The 18,272-nt window shown below is 42.5% G+C and overlaps 1 protein-coding gene across 2 annotated transcripts in view; it reads right to left on the bottom strand.

The window, feature by feature from the left end:
* Nucleotides 1-18,272, bottom strand: part of LOC132864374 (E3 ubiquitin/ISG15 ligase TRIM25-like) — a 76,153-nt gene that overhangs the window by 9,356 nt on the left and 48,525 nt on the right. Inside the window, exons 4-5 of one of the 2 annotated variants that reach the window (XM_060897795.1) lie at nucleotides 18,049-18,208; nucleotides 3,382-3,690 (exon numbers count right to left, since the gene is read on the bottom strand). In XM_060897795.1, coding sequence (XP_060753778.1) covers nucleotides 3,659-3,690; nucleotides 18,049-18,208 — 192 coding nt within the window. In that variant the 3' untranslated portion in view covers nucleotides 3,382-3,658. Of the gene's footprint in view, nucleotides 1-3,381; nucleotides 3,691-18,048; nucleotides 18,209-18,272 lie in introns of those variants that run through there. The other variant, XM_060897794.1, reaches the window with a different exon arrangement.

Here is an 18,272-nt window from a genome sequence, read left to right as displayed (position 1 = left end):
CTAACACATTCTAGATAATTGCAAGGCAAGGCAAGTTTATTTATATAGCACATTTCATACACAGTGGCAGTTCAATGTGCTTTACAGAAGTAAAAGCAGAACAGTAAACAATAGAAAATAAAATTACATAAAATAATTGGGGAAGAAAAATAATAAGAATTAAACAATAGTAGAAATAAAATAATAAAATGAAATAAAAGTTCAAAAAAGGAATCAGCCTCGAGATTAATTATTATTATGGGTTTAACTTAGCCTGGGAAATCCCATGCTGCTTTGCACAATCGTTCCGATCTGAAAAGACAGCATGGAAACTATGGTCTAAAGGCTCGCCTGAGTTAGGGAGCCAATCAGAGAGTGGGGAGGGGTGGAAAGACGGTGACGCGTACTACTCGACAAACGGAAGCTTGTAGTTTATTTGGGACTGTTTACGGATCACATTTAACATGGCGGCAAGCGATACGAACCAAACTTTCGATCAAGCTTTAGACAATGTTCTGAATAGTTTAGAGCGAAAGTTTGTTTTAAAACAAGAACATCGTTTGGCGTTACAGTCTTTCTTCGTCGCTCTAACTACGTCACCGGGTACAACTGCCATGATTGGCCATGGGCTACGTATGCGCCAAATGATAGACATTCGCAACGTCCAATAAACGGCCGTTGACAATCGTAAACCACACCTCCCCTACGAGAAATTCAATAGGCGGATTCCAGACCATATTTCTCTTGTGATATGGTCTGGTGTTAACCAGACTAGGTTTAACTCATAAAGCGCGCTCTTCCCGTGGCTCTTCCATGAGGATCACCAAAAATCATCCCGCAGAGAAAATCTACGAGGATCACCAAATAAAATCGTCCCGCAGACAAAATCTACGAGGATCACCAAAAATCGTCCCGCAGACAAAATCTACGAGGATCACATAAAGCGCGCTCTTCCCGTGGCTCTTCCACGAGGATCACGAAAAATCGTCCCGCAGACACAATCTACGAGGATCACCAAATAAAATCGTCCCGCAGACAAAATCTACAAGGATCACCAAAAATCGTCCCGCAGACAAAATCTACGAGGATCACAGTAACCAAGAATTAAAGTAAAAGTAAAATCATTAAAATCCAAGATTAAAAAGAAATTAAAATAAAGAAAGTAAAATCATTAAAATCAAAATTAAAAGAAATTATGTTAAAGGAAATTAATTACTTACGTAAAAATTAATCAAGTGAAAGCATCTGAAAACAGCTTTGTCTTGAGCCTGGATTTAAAACTAACAACAGTAGGAGCATTTTTGATATCATCTGGAAGTCGGTTCCAAAGCTTAGCAGCATAGCAACTAAAGGCTGCTTCACCACACTTCGTTTTGACAGCTGGTATTACTAGCAAGTTTTTCTCCTGTGATCTTAGAGACCTAGTTGGTGCATATAATTGAAACATATCCAGTAGGTAGCTGGGTCCCATCCCATTTAATGTTTTAAATAGAAGAAGTAGTGCTTTAAAGTCAATTCTATAGCTCACTGGGAGCCAGTGCAGAGACCTTAGGATTGGAGTGATATGGACTACCCTTTTTGTTCTTGTAAGAACCCTTGCTGCTGCATTTTGGATTAGTTGAAGCTCTTTGATGGTCTTTTTTGGAAGACCTGTGAAAAGGCTATTGCAGTAATCAACCCTACTGGAGATGAAAGCATGAATAAGTTTTTCTAGATCATGTTTTGACATGAGACCCCTGAGTTTAGAAATGTTTTTTAGGTGATAGAATGCAGACTTTTTTACCACTTTCATATGACTGTTGAAGTTAAGTTCGCTGTCAATAAGGACACCAAGGTTTTTGACAGTATCCTTTGCTTTAAGCCCCTTAGTTTCAAGAACAGTGGCAATCCTAAACCTTTCCTCCTTTTTGCCAAATATAATTGCTTCAGTTTTATCTGCATTCAGCTGAAGAAAATTGTGAGACATCCATTTGTTAATTTGGTCAATGCATCTATGAAGAGACTCAAGAGGGGCATAGTCATTAGGTGACATAGCTAAGTAGAGCTGAGTGTCATCTGCATAGCTATGGAAGTTTATTGAGTTATTCTTAATAATTTGTCCGAGTGGGAGCATATAAAGGTTGAATAGTAATGGTCCCAGGATTGAGCCCTGGGGAACCCCACAGTTCAAGGACACTGGTGATGAACTGTGGCCTCCAATGGCCACATAAAAAAATCTTTGTTGTAGGTAAGATTTTAACCAGTTGATTACTATACCAGTAAATCCAACCCAATGCTCCAGTCGATGTAACAGTATGGAATGAGCTACCGTGTCAAATGCAGCACTTAAGTCTAAAAGCACCAAGACTGATGTTTTACCAGCATCAGAATTAAGACGTAGGTCATTCATGACTTTAGTAAGAGCTGTTTCAGTGCTATGATTGGCACGAAAACCTGACTGAAACTTATCAAAACATCCGTTTAATGTCAGGAAGGCAGTTACTTGATTAAAAACAATTTTTTCAATTATTTTACCAACGAATGGCAAATTGGATATGGGCCTGTAGTTGTTGAGTACTGAGACATCCAGGTTATTCTTTTTCAGTAGGGGTTTTACAACCGCTTTTTTCAGAGATGAGGGAAACATGCCAGTTCGTAAGGAGGTGTTGATAATCTGAAGTACCTCGTCTGATATTAGGTGAAGAACAGATTTGAAAAAGACTGTAGGTAAAATGTCCAGTTCAGATGTGGAGGAGCTGAGACTTTGTACTGTTTTTCTCAGAGTCTCAACATCAATTAAACTAAATGTTGACATTGTATTACGACCCCCTCTCTCGTTATCCAATGGTTCCAGATTTTGAAGTGTTTGCACCTGTGTGGCTATATTCATACGTATTTTATCAATCTTTCCTTTGAAAAAAGATGCAAAGTCGTTGCATGTGTTAACTGAGAGAAATTCAGAAGGCATTTGTTTTGATGGGTTTGTTAGCTTTTCAACTGTAGAAAATAGCACACGGGCATTGTTGATATTCCTATTAATAATGTCAGCAAAAAAAAGACTGTCTTGCTTTAGAAATTTCTAAGTTGTATTTACATAACATCCCTTTGTAGAGTTGATAATGAATCTGGAGTTTAGATTTACGCCATTTTCTTTCAGACTTTCTACATTCCCTCTTTAACATTTTAACTGTTGGATTTAGTTTCCAGGGTGCTTTTCCTTTGTCTATGACTCTCTTGGTTTTTAAAGGAGCAATAGCATCCATAATATGATTCATTCTTGAATTAAAAATTTCCATTAGATCATCTGCACAATCTGAAGATTGACATGGGAGTTCTGAGAGTGCCTGCTCAAAAAGAGCTGCTGTGCCATTGGTAATTACCCTCTTTTTTACAGTCACAGACTTGTTTTGAAAGTGAGGGGAAATGGAAACATCAAAGAAAACACAGAAATGATCAGATATACCCAGGTCCATGACACTAGTAGATACATTAAGACCCTTAGTGATGACAAGGTCGAGGGTGTGGCCATGGGAGTGTGTTGGCCCTTGTACATGTTGTGTTAGGTTGAAGGCATCAATCAGTGTAAGAAATTCATTTGCATACGCGTTATCTGGATTATCAACATGGAAATTAAAATCCCCAGAAATAATAAGATTGTCAAACTCTAAACAAATATTTGACAACAGTTCCCCAAACTCCTCTAGGAACAGTGGTGCAGAAAGTCTTGGTGGTCTGTAAATAGTCAACACTAATATGTTAGAAGAACATTTTAGGATTGCACTTAGGTATTCAAAAGATGTAAAATCACCAAGAGTTGTCTGTTTGTACTGAAAACATGCCTTGTATATATTTGCTATTCCTCCTCCCCGTTTATTGGCTCTTCCAACACTCATGAAATCAAAGAGTGGGGGAGTTGCTTCAATGAGAGTAATAGAGCTACTTGATTGTTCAAGCCACGTTTCAGTAAGAAGCATAAAATCCAGTTTGTGTGTACCGATGAAGTCATTAATTAAAAAAGGCTTATTAAGTGATCTTACATTCTGAAGAGCTAGTTTTACAGTGAATGTGGGGATAATTTCCACAGAAGCGTTCTGTGGTTGTTTTGGAACTGGAAGGAAATTTGACGAGTTTACCCCATTGATAGGATGAATAAGAACACCTCTCCTTCTTGTTAGCACAGGAATAGAAAAGTACGTCGTGGGTCCCAGCTTATTTTCAAAACTACCATCTGGACCCAGATTATATCAGTTCGTTCCAACATGAAGGTCTTCACTGCTGCTGGTGAACTGTAGCTGTGCGCATGGTCCTTGAGTCTTATCTGTAATCACAGGGGGAGGTGGTGCCCTCTGTTTCTTGGGTGCTGTGGCAGTTGGATATATCATTAGAGATTTTGGGGTACACAAGGCCTGACCATGAGACAGCTCTGTGTACGGTACTTGATTTGAGTGTCCTCTTGGGCTTGCCAAAGACACTCGGCTTAAAGACAATAGTCTCTCCATTTTCTCAGGAAAACGCAGTCTGGGGGGTGAAGGAGATACAGAGGGGCTTGGGGTTACACCCACTGCTGTTGTTGGTGATTGCCTATTGCCAGTCTCAGGAGGTTGTGGTGATGCTTGTTTATCTGATTGTCTTTCTGATAGTTCTGCCAGCTTACCCGTTAGCTCAGATATCATGTTGCTAGCCTTGGAAAGTGACAGGGATGTGTGTGGTGATAGATCCACCCTCTGATCATTTTCCTGAACTATATTGGGGGCAGATGAGTCAGCATGATCCTCTGTAGTTGCTGGGGGCTTAGTTGCCTTCGCTGGTGACAAGGAGTTTTGCTTGAATCCATCAGAGTGAGCGTTAGTCCCGCTTCTTTCTGCCTGCAGATTCACTGCTTGAGTTTGAACCTCAGCAGTGTGTTTCCGTATTGTTTTTGAGCCTTTGTTGATGTCCCTGGAAGGTTCAGTTTGTACCCAAACAGAGTTCGTATCAGTGTTGTTAGCTCCTTTCAGTGCAGCTACAGAGCGCTTATCAGAGAGTGTACCCAAGGTCGGCATGGAATGGTGGACAGAGTGTTGATAATGGTCTGCCAAGACTTTGGCACCAGTCCAGCTGAGTTCTGTGCTATTTGGGCTGAAAAAGGCTTTGCGTTTCCAGAAAAGGTTAAAGTTGTCAATAAAATTAATGCCAGAGGAAAAACATGTCTTTGCAAGCCAGGTGTTGAGACTGAGCAGTCGGGAAAACCCGTAATTGCCGATCACAGATCCTGGTAATGGACCACTGATAAAAAAAAGGCATTCCAAGTCCGTTTAGGGCAGAAAAAAAGGTCTTTGAAAGATTTCCTCACAGTGAGCTGTTCCCTGAAAACATCATTTGCTCCAACATGCACAATAATGCGTTTAATTGATTTGTATTTTGACAGCATTTTTGAAATGTTGTCTGTAGTCTCTGAGATGGAAGCGTAAGGAAAACAGCACACAACCATGGACTCTCCTCCAATATTTTCCACAGTGAAATCACCCACAACAAGGGTTGTAGGATTATCAGGTGTTGGCGGCTGCTTTCTACCTCTACTGCGAGCTTTATTTTTGTTATTCAAATTCTGCCACTTTCTAGGAACTACTGGTTCCATGTCTGTAAGGCACTGAAATCTGTTCTGGGGTGTAATGGGCTGTGTATATCTGTAGTTTTCAGCCCGGTGGTATTCATAGACTGTAGGTTTGACAGCATCAGACCGCAATGGAGTTGAAGTTAATGCCCTTTTGTTTTTGGGTCTAGCACCTTGTCTTTTCCAGCAATCAGTACTCACATTTTGCTTTGTGAAGTCAACCGATTCATCCAAGTTCCCATCATTCAGATGCTGAACATTCCCCGCATTCCCTTTAGCGGTATCGGCTGCTGGACTCCCTTCAATCCTTAATAGATGGGCATTAATCATAGATTCCAGGCTATAAATTCTTTTTTCAAGCTCAGTCCATTTGTTACTAGAGTTCCTTGGTTTCCCCATTTTGCTATAATCCAGTTTTCTGTGTCAGTTGCTTTGTCTAACTTCTAGGTTATCTTGTTGAATGTAAGTAAAAAGAAAGCAAATAAGAAAAAATAGAGAAATAGTGAAAAAAGCAGAAAAGAGGAGTTCAAGCAGGAGCAAAGCAAAAAGCGTCCTACTCCTTTTTTTTTTTGCATACTTTAAACTTTGTGGCAACATACTTAAAAATTGCATACTTTTAACTTTGTGGCAAGAGTTTTGGGAGGAACCATATATGTATGTGATGGTCAGGGGTACGCATACTTTTTGCCATAGTTATCCTTAACCAATGATTTTGCTTTGTCTCATCTCATCTCATTATCTGTAGCTGCTTTATCCTGTTCTACAGGGTCGCAGGCAAGCTGGAGCCTATCCCAGCTGACTACGGGTGAAAGGCGGGGTACACCCTGGACAAGTCGCCAGGTCATCACAGGGCTGACACATAGACACAGACAACCATTCACACTCACATTCACACCTACGCTCAATTTAGAGTCACCAGTTAACCTAACCTGCATGTCTTTGGACTGTGGGGGAAACCGGAGCACCCGGAGGAAACCCACACGGACACGGGGAGAACATGCAAACTCCACACAGAAAGGCCCTCGCCGGCCACGGGGCTCGAACCCGGACCTTCTTGCTGTGAGGCGACAGCGCTAACCACTTCACCACCGTGCTGCCCGATTTTGCATTGTTTAATTTTTTTTTTTTATAATAATAACCCTCAACATTCAGAACTTCTCTGTACAGAACCTGCTGCATGCTTCACTTCTGTTTTAAAATTAACTCTGACACGTAATTTTCAGTAACAGTGCTGAGGATCTGAGTTCAGAGTGGCATCCAAACATTGCTGCCATGGACTACATTTCCCAAGCACCACACTGCCCATCCACTCCGGGATATTAAGGACACACCTGTTTCCCATTTTCCCAGTAATAAAAAAAAAAAAGTCACTCTCACACCAGAATCTGGGCTTCCCAGGCAGTCTCCTGTCCCAATACTAACCAGCTATTTTGAGGCACATTGGTGCGGCGCCAATGTCTGTTTCGATAGCCCTCGGCCTCTCACCTATACAGCTAGGGTTACAGTGGAGCGCTGGTCCTCTGGTAACCACGAGAGTTTGACTTCTCCACTCACATCTGTATTGCAGAGTGCCTTACCAGATGGCAGTAGGTACCATTTTTATGATGGTCTTTGGTATGACCCGACTGCGAGTAGAACTCGCAATCTCCCAGTTGAAAGGCGGACATGCTACCTACTAGGCCAACTCATGGTCAATCATTCATACTGATTCCCAGTAATCAGCTCACCTCTCAAAGCACAGCAAACACTCACATGTCGCAAAGTAATAATCTATCTGCTTTCGTATTAAAGACATTTGCTGAGGAACTTACTCCAGTTTGGCATAGACTTTTTCAGCTCTCCATTGATACACATTCAGTCCCAAAACTCTGGAAAAAATCCATCATAATTCCATTGCCCAAAAAAGCATGTCCTCAGGAGGACAACGACTACCGGCCGGTAGCGATTACCTCAAATGTGTTTAAGTCATTGGAGAGGCTAATGATTGAGCAACTTCGCATATATGTAGAACCACAGCTAGATACATACCAATTTGCTTATAGAAAAAATCGGAGTACAAATGATGCTATATCGACAATAATGCACCTTATATTGAGACACTTGGAGAGTCCTGCTGCATATGCTAAACTCCTTTTTATTGATTTTAGTTCTGCTTTTAATTTAATTCAGCCACATGTCCTTCTCAGGAAGTTAATTAAAGGTCCCATGGCATGGTGGTTTGTTGATGCTTTAAATGGGCTCGTGGAGGTTTCCGGATGTTATATCCGCAGCCTTTCTCGAAATGAACCCTCGGCACGTAGATATAGCCTCCTGGGAGAAAGCCCCATTTCAGCGCTTTTCCCAGTGCGTCGTTTTGCTAATGAGAAGCAGGAGGCGGGGAAGGGTAGAGGGTGGGGGCGGGTCTTATCATTAATATTCATGACATGTAAACGTGTTACCTCTGACTGGCTAACAGCACTGTGACGCTACCTCCAGTGGGTCAGAACAAGCAGATGTGGGTGTCTTACTATGGCGAGAGAGAAGGAACAAACCGCGAAGGGAAAAATACCGCGCGCTGACGTCATTAAGGTGCGACGCGAGGAAATAAAATAAATTCAACAAATGTTTGGGTTTTTACTGAACAAACAAACAAATAAAATGAACGAGTGACTTAAAAAAAGAATGTGGGTGTCTTTGTAAAAACTGTTTTGATTGGCTATTATAACAGAGCATGCTGCATGCTTTTTGGTTTTGTAGCGCAGAGTACCTGGCTAACTGCAGGAAGCGGTTAGCTGCACAGCTAATGTAGCCATTGCAAGGCTAACGTGGCACCGATTTTAAAACACGGCAAAACATAAGCTCATAAGTTACAGTCAATTTCCAGACTAAACTCAGTTTAACAGAGCATGCTGCATGCTTTTTGGTTTTGTAGTGCAGAGTACCTGGCGGGCGGCACGGTGGTGTAGTGGTTAGCGCTGTCGCCTCACAGCAAGAAGGTCCTGGGTTCGAGCCCCGGGGCCGGCGAGGGCCTTTCTGTGCGGAGTTTGCATGTTCTCCCCGTGTCCGCGTGGGTTTCCTCCGGGTGCTCCGGTTTCCCCCACAGTCCAAAGACATGCAGGTTAGGTTAACTGGTGACTCTAAATTGACCGTAGGTGTGAATGTGAGTGTGAATGGTTGTCTGTGTCTATGTGTCAGCCCTGTGATGACCTGGCGACTTGTCCAGGGTGTACCCCGCCTTTCGCCCGTAGTCAGCTGGGATAGGCTCCAGCTTGCCTGCGACCCTGTAGAAGGACAAAGCGGCTAGAGAGAGAGAGTACCTGGCTAACTGCAGGAAGCGGTTAGCTGCACAGCTAATGTGGCCATTGCAAGGCTAACGCACCGATTTTAAAACACGGCAAAACGACTTAACAGTTATACACTTACTTGTTCGCTGTTTGTGGCTGATGCGGTAGGGATGCTTGGTACGGACCCAGGCTTCAGTGACAGTTGATGTGCAAAACCTGCCCTGTACTGTCCCAAGTTGTGGAAACATTCATCAGGAAAATGCTTCCGACAAACATACACCGTCTTAGGTAGACTCAACGGCGTATTATTGGAGTAAATAAAATTAAGCCACTGCGTCTTCAGGGGCTCTCCCGTCGGCAGTAAAAACAGACTCTTTTCTGTGTTGTCACATCCATGTACAGCGCAACTTCCATGTTTGGTGGCAACTTTTGAGCTGGGCGGGCAATCCATACAGTGGGTGGGAATCCAGAGGGGGGGCGTGGGGATCATCTCCCTTGCTGACATCGGCAAGGGAAGAGCTTCTCAACACGCCGTTTTGACGCGCCATTCTCAAATATTGGGCATAGTTTGGTTTACACATTATGACATTTCTAGCCACTGAAGTGACTTAAGAAGGTCAGAGGAACTCATTTTAATGTTAAAAAACCTCAGAAAGTGAAAATTTCATGCCATGGGACCTTTAAGTTGAATGTAAATCCTTTTCTAATTCGGTGGTATCACTCCTTTTTGTCCAATAGACCACAGCAAGTAAAATTTAATGCAGCTCTCTCAGGGGTGTGTTAGCTCACCTTTTTTCTTTATACTTTATACAAATGATTGTGTCAGCTCTGATCCAAATCAGTTTATAGTGAAATACTCTGATGACACTGTTATCTTAAGCTTACTTACAAAAAACGGTAATTCTTGTATCCACCAAGCGGCAGTGGACAAGTTTGTGGTCTGGTGTGATTCACATGAACTTCACATTAATACAAGTAAGACTGTGGAAATGCTTATTGATCCTAGATCAGTGGTGCCTCTTTTCCACCAAATCAGTTCCAGGGCTGGTTCAGGGCCAGTGCTGGTGCTGGTTCACAACTCGTTCAACTCGCGAGCCAGCTGAGAACCAGTTTGCTTTTCCATAGCTCTCGGTGCTAAGGGAAGACACGTCAATACGTCGCTGTATATGTCAGTTACGTCGCTGTATACATCATTACGTCGCTGTATACGTCAGTTACGTCGCTACATTTGCATAAACCTTGGCGCGAATATCGAAGCAAAAACAACACGGAAGAAGCAGCAGCAGCAACAACAACAATAATAATGGATGACTTTGCGTTTGTACAGCTGCTGCTTCTCATCGCTTAAAAATGGCGATCTTTCACGGTCTTGTTATTGTTGTTGGTCTTAACAACCCCCCCCACTGATGTAAGCGGTTCTTTCCTCTGGCCCAGCAGAGAGTTGGTGCTAGCCTGGAACCGGTTTTTCTGGCCCCAGAGCCAGTTCTTTGTCAGTGGAAACAGAAAACCTGGTTCCAAACTAAGCACTGGCCCCGAACCAGCCCTGGAACTGCTTTGGTGGAAAAGGGGCATGGGTGACAAAATGCCAGCAGTCATCCATGGTCAACAGGTGACCACCTTTAAATATTTAGGTATTCATATTGACAGTAACCTGAGTTGGAGAACACAGGTGTCTAGCGTATGTGCCAGAGTTCACCAGTGCCTCCATTTCTTGCGTAGACTATGTCTGTTTGGTGTTTGTAAAAATATCATGTTGATTTTCTTCAGAGCAACAACAGAATCAATTCTCCGTTACGGTATTTCCAGTTGGTTTGGAAATCTAACAGTAAAGTCGAAGGCTCAGATTTTTAGTTTGGTTAAGACAGCAGGTAAGATAATGGGAACTCCCACCCCTCTGAATCCACAGGAGCTTTTTGAGCAATCAGTAATTAGTCAGGCTAAAGGTATTTTATCTGACAGTTCCCATGTGCTTTATTCTGAATATATACTTTTACACTCAGGGAGGAGATATAGTGTCCCTTTATGTAAACACAACAGGTATAAACATTCATTCATCCCCCTTTCGATTAAGTTTCTGAATGATCAGAGGTGAATGTATGTGGGCTAATAAATGGATGGTGTATGTATGCATAGATGGAAAACTAGAATGTGTTATCTTTCTTTGGCTTTTTTGCACAGGTTATTTAGAACTATGGTTCTTTTGTACATGTATGGAAATGTATGAATGTAATTAGGGCCCGAGCCCTATAGGGCGAAGGCCCTATTGATCTTGTTCGGTTTTTTATTATTATTATTATTATTATTATTATTCTTATTATTATTATTATTATTATTATTCCTTAGTCGCGGTCGCTGTTCGGCCTTTTTTGGGGCACTTCCTGTGGACGAAAACGCGCATATTTTGGATCATTTTATCGGCATCCCCTACGCTACTCTGATCCAAAACCCCAGATCTGGGCGGGGCTCTGGGCCTCTATAGCGCCCCCGAACGCCTTGAAAATTTTGCCTTTTTTCGAAGGCTCCTGGTTGCCATATAGTTTGTCGTAGAGGAACGAAATTTGGTTCACATATGTATCTTACTGACACGAACAAAAAAAGTTCTATGAATGCATAGCCACGCCCAACAGGAAGTGAGGTAATTTTACTTTTGTGCGAAATGCATGGCCACGAAGACGGCGCAACTCCTCCTAGACCGTTCATGGGAATGTCACCAAAATTGATACACATCATCTACAGACATGGCTGACAAAAGTTACTAAATACGTTTCACGTAGGATAAAACGTTCAGAAGTTATACGTCAATCAATTTTCACTTCAAAATTTTACATGCTAAAAAATTCATGACAAATCTTCTAATTGCTCAAAACTGCTCATACTTCACACGCAAATCACTCATTGGGCTTCTGACATGTTACCCAATTTCTGTGATATTTCGCCACTGGGGGCGCTATTTTTGGGCAAAAAATCCAATCTTTCCTCAAATTTGGTCAAACTTCACGGCCACCCTCTTACTACCTCCCATGTCATGTATACCGCATTTTGGGAATTTTCGTCCATGGGGGGCGCTGTTTTTGGCCGACGCAATTGCTCCAAAACGGGTTTTTGGTAAATAATTCCATAATGCTTTTCCTTCACACCACTACCTTGTGATAGTGCGTTCCTGTTGTAGACACTTATTTTTCCAACTCATAATCGCTCATGTACAGCATAGCGCCACCTTCTGACATGGGAAAAACCAAAAAATTTATTCTTCACAAATCTATATCTCATCTTCTATTTACTCAATTGTCATCAAACTTCATACGCAAACTCTTCATAGCTCACCTGACATGTCCGCCAAATTTTGTGCACTTTCGCCCCTGGGGGTGCTGGTTATGGCGGAAATGATATTGCAGCTTCTGATTTGTCAAACTTGGCAAGCAAACTCTTTTCAAGACCCTTATTGGGGCGCTTGCCATGGTCGACAACGCACGAAATTTGGCTCCTTTTTCTTAGACTGCCACCGCTACTGAGAACCAAAAGCCCAGATCCAGCCGGGCCTCAGGGCCTCTATAGCGCCCCCTAACTCGTTGTGATTTTGGCCTCCCGCTTTAAGGTGCCTGGTTGCCATGTAGTTTGTAGGAGTGGCATGCCATTTGGTACGCATATGTATCTCACTAAGCCGGACAAAAATGTAATGCCAATGCATTAGCCACGCCCAACAGGAAGTGAGGTAATTTCACTTTTGTGCGAAATGCATGGCCACGAAGACGGCGCAACTCCTCCTAGACTGTTCATAGGAATGTCACCAAAATTGATACACATCATCTACAGACATGGCTGACAAAAGTTACTAAATAAGTTTCACGTAGCTTAAACCGCTCAGAAGTTATACGTCAATCAATTTTTAATGCAAAATTTTACATGCTTAAAAATTCATAACAAATCTTCTAATTGCTCAAAACTGCTCATACTTCACACGCAAATCCCTCATTGGGCTTCTGACATGTTCCCCATTTTCTGTGATATTTCGCCACTGGGGGCGCTATTTTTGGGCAAACAATCCAATCTTTCCTCAAATTTGGTCAAGCTTCACGGCCACCCTCTTACTACCGCCCATGTCATGTATACCACATTTTGGGAATTTTCGTCCATGGGGGGCGCTGTTTTTGGCCGACGCAATTTCTCCAAAACGGGTTTTTGGTAAATAACTCCATAATGCTTTTCCTTCACACCACTACCTTGTGATAGTGCGTTGCTGTTGTAGACACTTATTTCTCCAACTCATAATCGCTCATGTACAGCATAGCGCCACCTTCTGACATGGGAAAAACCAAAAAATTTATTCTTCAAAAATCTATCTCTCATCTTCTATTTACTCAATTGTCATCAAACTTCATACGCAAACTCTTCATAGCTCTCCTGACATATCCGCCAAATTTTGTGCACTTTCACCCCTGGGGGTGCTGGTTATGGCACAAATGATATTGCAGCTTCTGATTGGTCAAACTTGGCAAGCAGACTCTTTACGGTATTTCGCGGGGACGCATGCCCCCGCCCCCCCTGGCCGCTGGCGCGAGGGCCCGTCAAGGCCGCTTGCGGCTTTAATTTATATATATGACTGTAGGAATGGTATTAATTTTTGTGAGATATCTAGGAATATATAGATGTTATTAGATTGGATGTATGGATAGGTATGTATGTATGGATATTACTTGAGTGGATGTTAGGTAGGTACGTTTGTATGTATATATGAATGTATTAATGGTACTTGTTTGAATGTTTGTATGTATCATCTCATCTCATCTCATTATCTCTAGCCGCTTTATCCTTCTACAGGGTCGCAGGCAAGCTGGAGTCTATCCCACCTGACTATGGGCGAAAGGCGGGGTACACCCTGGACAAGTCACCAGGTCATCACAGGGCTGACACATAGACACAGACAACCATTCACACTCACATTCACACCTACGGTCAATTTATAGTCACCAGTTAACCTAACCTGCATGTCTTTGGACTGTGGGGGAAACCAGAGCACCCGGAGGAAACCCACGCGGACACGGGGAGAACATGCAAACTCCGCACAGAAAGGCCCTCGCCGGCCCCGGGGCTCGAACCCAGGACCTTCTTGCTGTGAGGCGACAGCGCTAACCACTACACCACCGTGCCGCCCCTGTATGTATCAATGTTAGAACTTTTAATTTGCACAGTTCACCTGGAGCAAAAATGCCGGATTGCACATATGTTCTTTTAGTTAATTAGATGTGTGTTTGTGTCCCTTTCTCGATGCAGCAATGTTCCCTGACTCTAAGCTAAATTTCTCCCTAGGGAGACCAATAAAGTTACTTTACTTTTACTTTACTTTTAAGTATTGCCATTGTTCCCAAGTCATTTTTCCAAGTTCCTGACTTCCCGTGGCTTTGACCCAGTTTTCTGTTTATTTCTAACTTTGAACTTTTGCCTATTCCCTGATATACTGCTTGCTCATCGACTGACCCTTGCCCAACTCTGATGTCATCATTTATCTTACGATTCTAATTTGGCGTTTGCTACACACCTGCTTTCCCCTGCACTTGCACCCGCTAGTGTCTGCACCCTGACAGTAAGTTATTATTCTAAGATTCTGAAAGCCTTGTTTTTGACATCAGTAGGTGAGATACAGTGATAACAATTCATGGTTTTTAGCTGAGTTCAGACAGTCTTGGAGGGAGGGGTGAAAGGTTGCATTTATGAGTGGAGCAGAAAGGACAGAAAACCAAAACATTTGTAAAGCCAAGTACAAACTTGAATAAGTGATTACAGCAACAAAGAGAAAATACTCAGACAACATAAAAGACCAGTTTGTTGCCAATGATCCACAATCAGTGTGGAAAGGCCTGCAAAAAAAAATCATTGATTACAGATGCCCCTTTTCTATGGGGTGCCATGTGTCACTGGGCCCATTTCGTGGATGAAATGCATTTCGTCCATCACAGAATGCATTTTGTCATCACAAAATGCATTTCGTCGGACGAAATGCATTTCGTCCATCACGAAATGCATTTCATCCCACGGAATCCATCACAGAATGCATTTCGTCATCACAAAATGCATTTCGTCATTACAAAATGCATTTTGTCATCACAAAATTCATTTCGTCCATCACGAAATGCATTTCGTGATGGACGAAATGCATTCCATGGGACGAAATGCATTTCGTGATGGACGAAATGCATTTCGTCCGACGAAATGCATTTTGTGATGACGAAATGCATTTTGTGATGGCGAAATGCATTTAGTGATGGACGAAATGCATTTCGTAATGGACAAAATGCATTTCGTGATGGACGAAATGCATTCTGTGATGGACGAAATGCATTCTGTGATGGACGAAATGCATTCTGTGATGGAGAAATGCATTCTGTGATGGACGAAATGCATTTCGTCCACGAAATGGGCCCGGTGACACATGGCACCCTATACTTTTCCACCAAAGCAGTTCCAGGGCTGGTTCGGGGCCAGTACTTAGTTTGGAACCAGGTTTTTTGTTTCCACTGACAAAGAACTGGCTCTGGGGCCAGAAAAACCGGTTCCAGGCTAGTACCAACTCTCTGCTGGGCCAGAGGAAAGAACCGCTTACGTCAGCGGGGGGGCAGAGTTGTTAAGACCAGCAACAATAACAAGACCGCGAAAGATCGTCATTTTTAAGCGATGAGAAGCAGCAGCTGTAAAAATGCAAAGTCAGCCATTATTATTATTATTGTTGTTGTTGTTCTTGTTGCTGCTGCTGCTTCTTCCGTGCTGTTTTTGCTTCGATATTCGCGCCAAAGTTTACGCAAACATAGCAACGTAAATGACGTATACAACGACGTAATGACATATACAGCGACGTAATGATGTGGCTTCCCTTAGCACCATGAGCTATGGAAAAGCAAACTGGTTCTCAGCTGGCTAGCAAGTTGAACTAGTTGTGAACCAGCACCAGCACTGGCCCCGAACCAGCCCTGGAACTGATTTGGTGGAAAAGGGGTAAGAGTGACAACAATTTTCCTTCTCCTGAATGACTGACTGGTAGTCAGTTCTAATCTTCAGCCTCAATCTACCACTACCAATCTACCACTTTTCTTTCACACACTCCAAACATCTCACAATCAAAGAGCAGAATGTTAAAAGCTGCTACTACTAAGGACACAAAGCTCAAAAGGCTCCTGGCCCATATCAGGTCCCACTTTCTACCCCCTGAAACATGCTGTGATCAGCTAGCACCAGTTTTTACAACTTCAACAAAACACTGGACCTATGCCCTGATGCCATAGGCTTTGAGTCCTCCATTATCATCGCAGTCCCCAAAAAGGCAAAGGTCACAGTAACAAACTACAAAATGGTTGCCCTGACCTGTGTAGTCACAAATGCCTGGTCTTCTCCCATATTCAGGATATCACAAACCCCTTGCTGAACTCACTGCAGTTTGCATACAGAACCAACAAGTCTGTTGATGGTGTGGTTAACCTGATTCTCCACTTCATTCTTCAGCATCTTGACAGTTCAGAGAGCTATGCCACAGTTCAATGTTTCCTCTGCTTTTAACACCATCAAACCAGAGATACTGGCGATACATAAAACTGTCCCAGCAGTCATTGAAGTCACATGGGTCGTTGACACTCTGTTATCCTGAAGGTGTTAGGGTCACCGGAGGCTGGGTTTGAATGGTGTTAGCAGCCTAGAGGTATTTATTAACACTAACACCATTCACACTCGGCCTCCAGTGACCCTAACACCTCCAGGATGACAGAGTGTCAACGACCCATGTGACTTCAATGACTCCCCTTAGGTTTGCTTTTGGTCCACTAGAGGATAAATACCTGGAACTCCCCACTAGTCAGACAGAACTGAAGAAGCCAGAACTGAAGAACCAAGAGAGTCTTGTTGATGTCAGGGGAACCAAATTAAAGAACGTCAGAAGTTTCCAATACCTGGGTTACACAATCACAAACTCAAGTGACAATACACAGAATCTTGGCACTAGAATCAGATCCGCTTTTGAGAAATGGAACGAGCTCAAACGTGTTAACAGATCATCGTATACACCTGTCCATTAGAGTAAAGTTCCTCACTGCCTGCATGAGATCCCGACTCTTATACAGTGTTCAGACATGGGAGCTGACTGCAAAAGAATTAGCGAAGATCGAGGTGGTCTGGAACGGTTTCTTAAGGAAGATGGTGAAAGGTGGATATAAGTGACAAAGTGATGAGGATGTGGGTAATATGAGCGATGATGGGAGACAGGAGTGGAGGTTCAAATATTCAAACGCGGATTTGCACCATATAACTGGGACTAAATCAATCAAGTCCGTCTGTATTGCTCATCAACTGAAATACCTGGCACACATCTGCAGGATGGACAATGCAGACATCAGAAAGCAGATATTGTTTGACGAGCAGTCCTCAAAATGGACAAGGTTCGAAAGACTGTTGGGCATGGATGCCCAGCAGATCAGGTGACAAATGATGGATAGAGAGAACTTTATGTGCCTCGTTGACATGGACGCACCCCAAGGAGCCAAGTCTTCAGAAAGGGGAATATGATGATGATGATGATGATGATGATGACTTTTGGATGAGAGGTGAAACGTCTTCAAGAATTTCGAGCAAGTCCAGTTGCCTTCTTTAGCACCTACGGTTTACAATGACCTGGGTGACTGAGAACCTTCACAGATGTAGTCCCAGCTCTTTGTTCTAGATCTAATTGGCCAGTGTATCACAGACTTCAATGTCTTTTTTTAAGCTCTTTTACATTATGGCTCCTCTGAAGCTCCATTTCTTTCATTTTTTCCCTTCCCTCCTTCCCTTAATTTATTATTGTAGATGTGATGGTCTACTCTGTTAGTGTGACAGAGTGTAAAATAAAATCCTTATATGTGATGAGACAAATTCCTCAGATAATTGGCCAAAAATATCATAATATTGTGCAACATGCATATATTGGATGTAAGGTGAGTTTACTGTTTAGTGTTCAACCTCCAGTTCTTAGATAATATTCAAATAATTTGTGTAAAGTTAAGGATAATAAGTTTGTGGCTTTATGATTAAATTCCATTGACTTTTTTTGTCTGGTAAATTTATTTTTATGTACTTTATCAGACATACTAGACATATTATCCTGGTGATTTAATTCAGTTTTGTTCCTGTTTACTTCCTAATTCTGCTATCATTTATGACTTTTTTTTTACCATGTTCAGAGCAAATGCATATTTCCAGCAGTACGACTTCTCTTACCATTTAGGACAATTTTGTTCATTTCCTCCTGATATACTTCCTCAACTCGTTTTTTCAGATCTGAGAGAGATTTCCTCACTCCATCAAACGAGAGATGTTGATTGACAGTGAAGCTGGGTGAGTCGTCACATCCAGGAGAAACACAGAGAGATGGGAAACTCTACAGAGAGGAGAAACAGAATAGAGAAGGAGAAAAGTGTAGGAGAGGAATGAATGAATCTCAG

Source organism: Neoarius graeffei, chromosome 17, assembly GCF_027579695.1.
Source record: "Neoarius graeffei isolate fNeoGra1 chromosome 17, fNeoGra1.pri, whole genome shotgun sequence".
Taxonomy (NCBI): Eukaryota; Metazoa; Chordata; class Actinopteri; order Siluriformes; family Ariidae; genus Neoarius; species Neoarius graeffei.
This window is presented reverse-complemented; position numbering and strand designations above follow the sequence as displayed.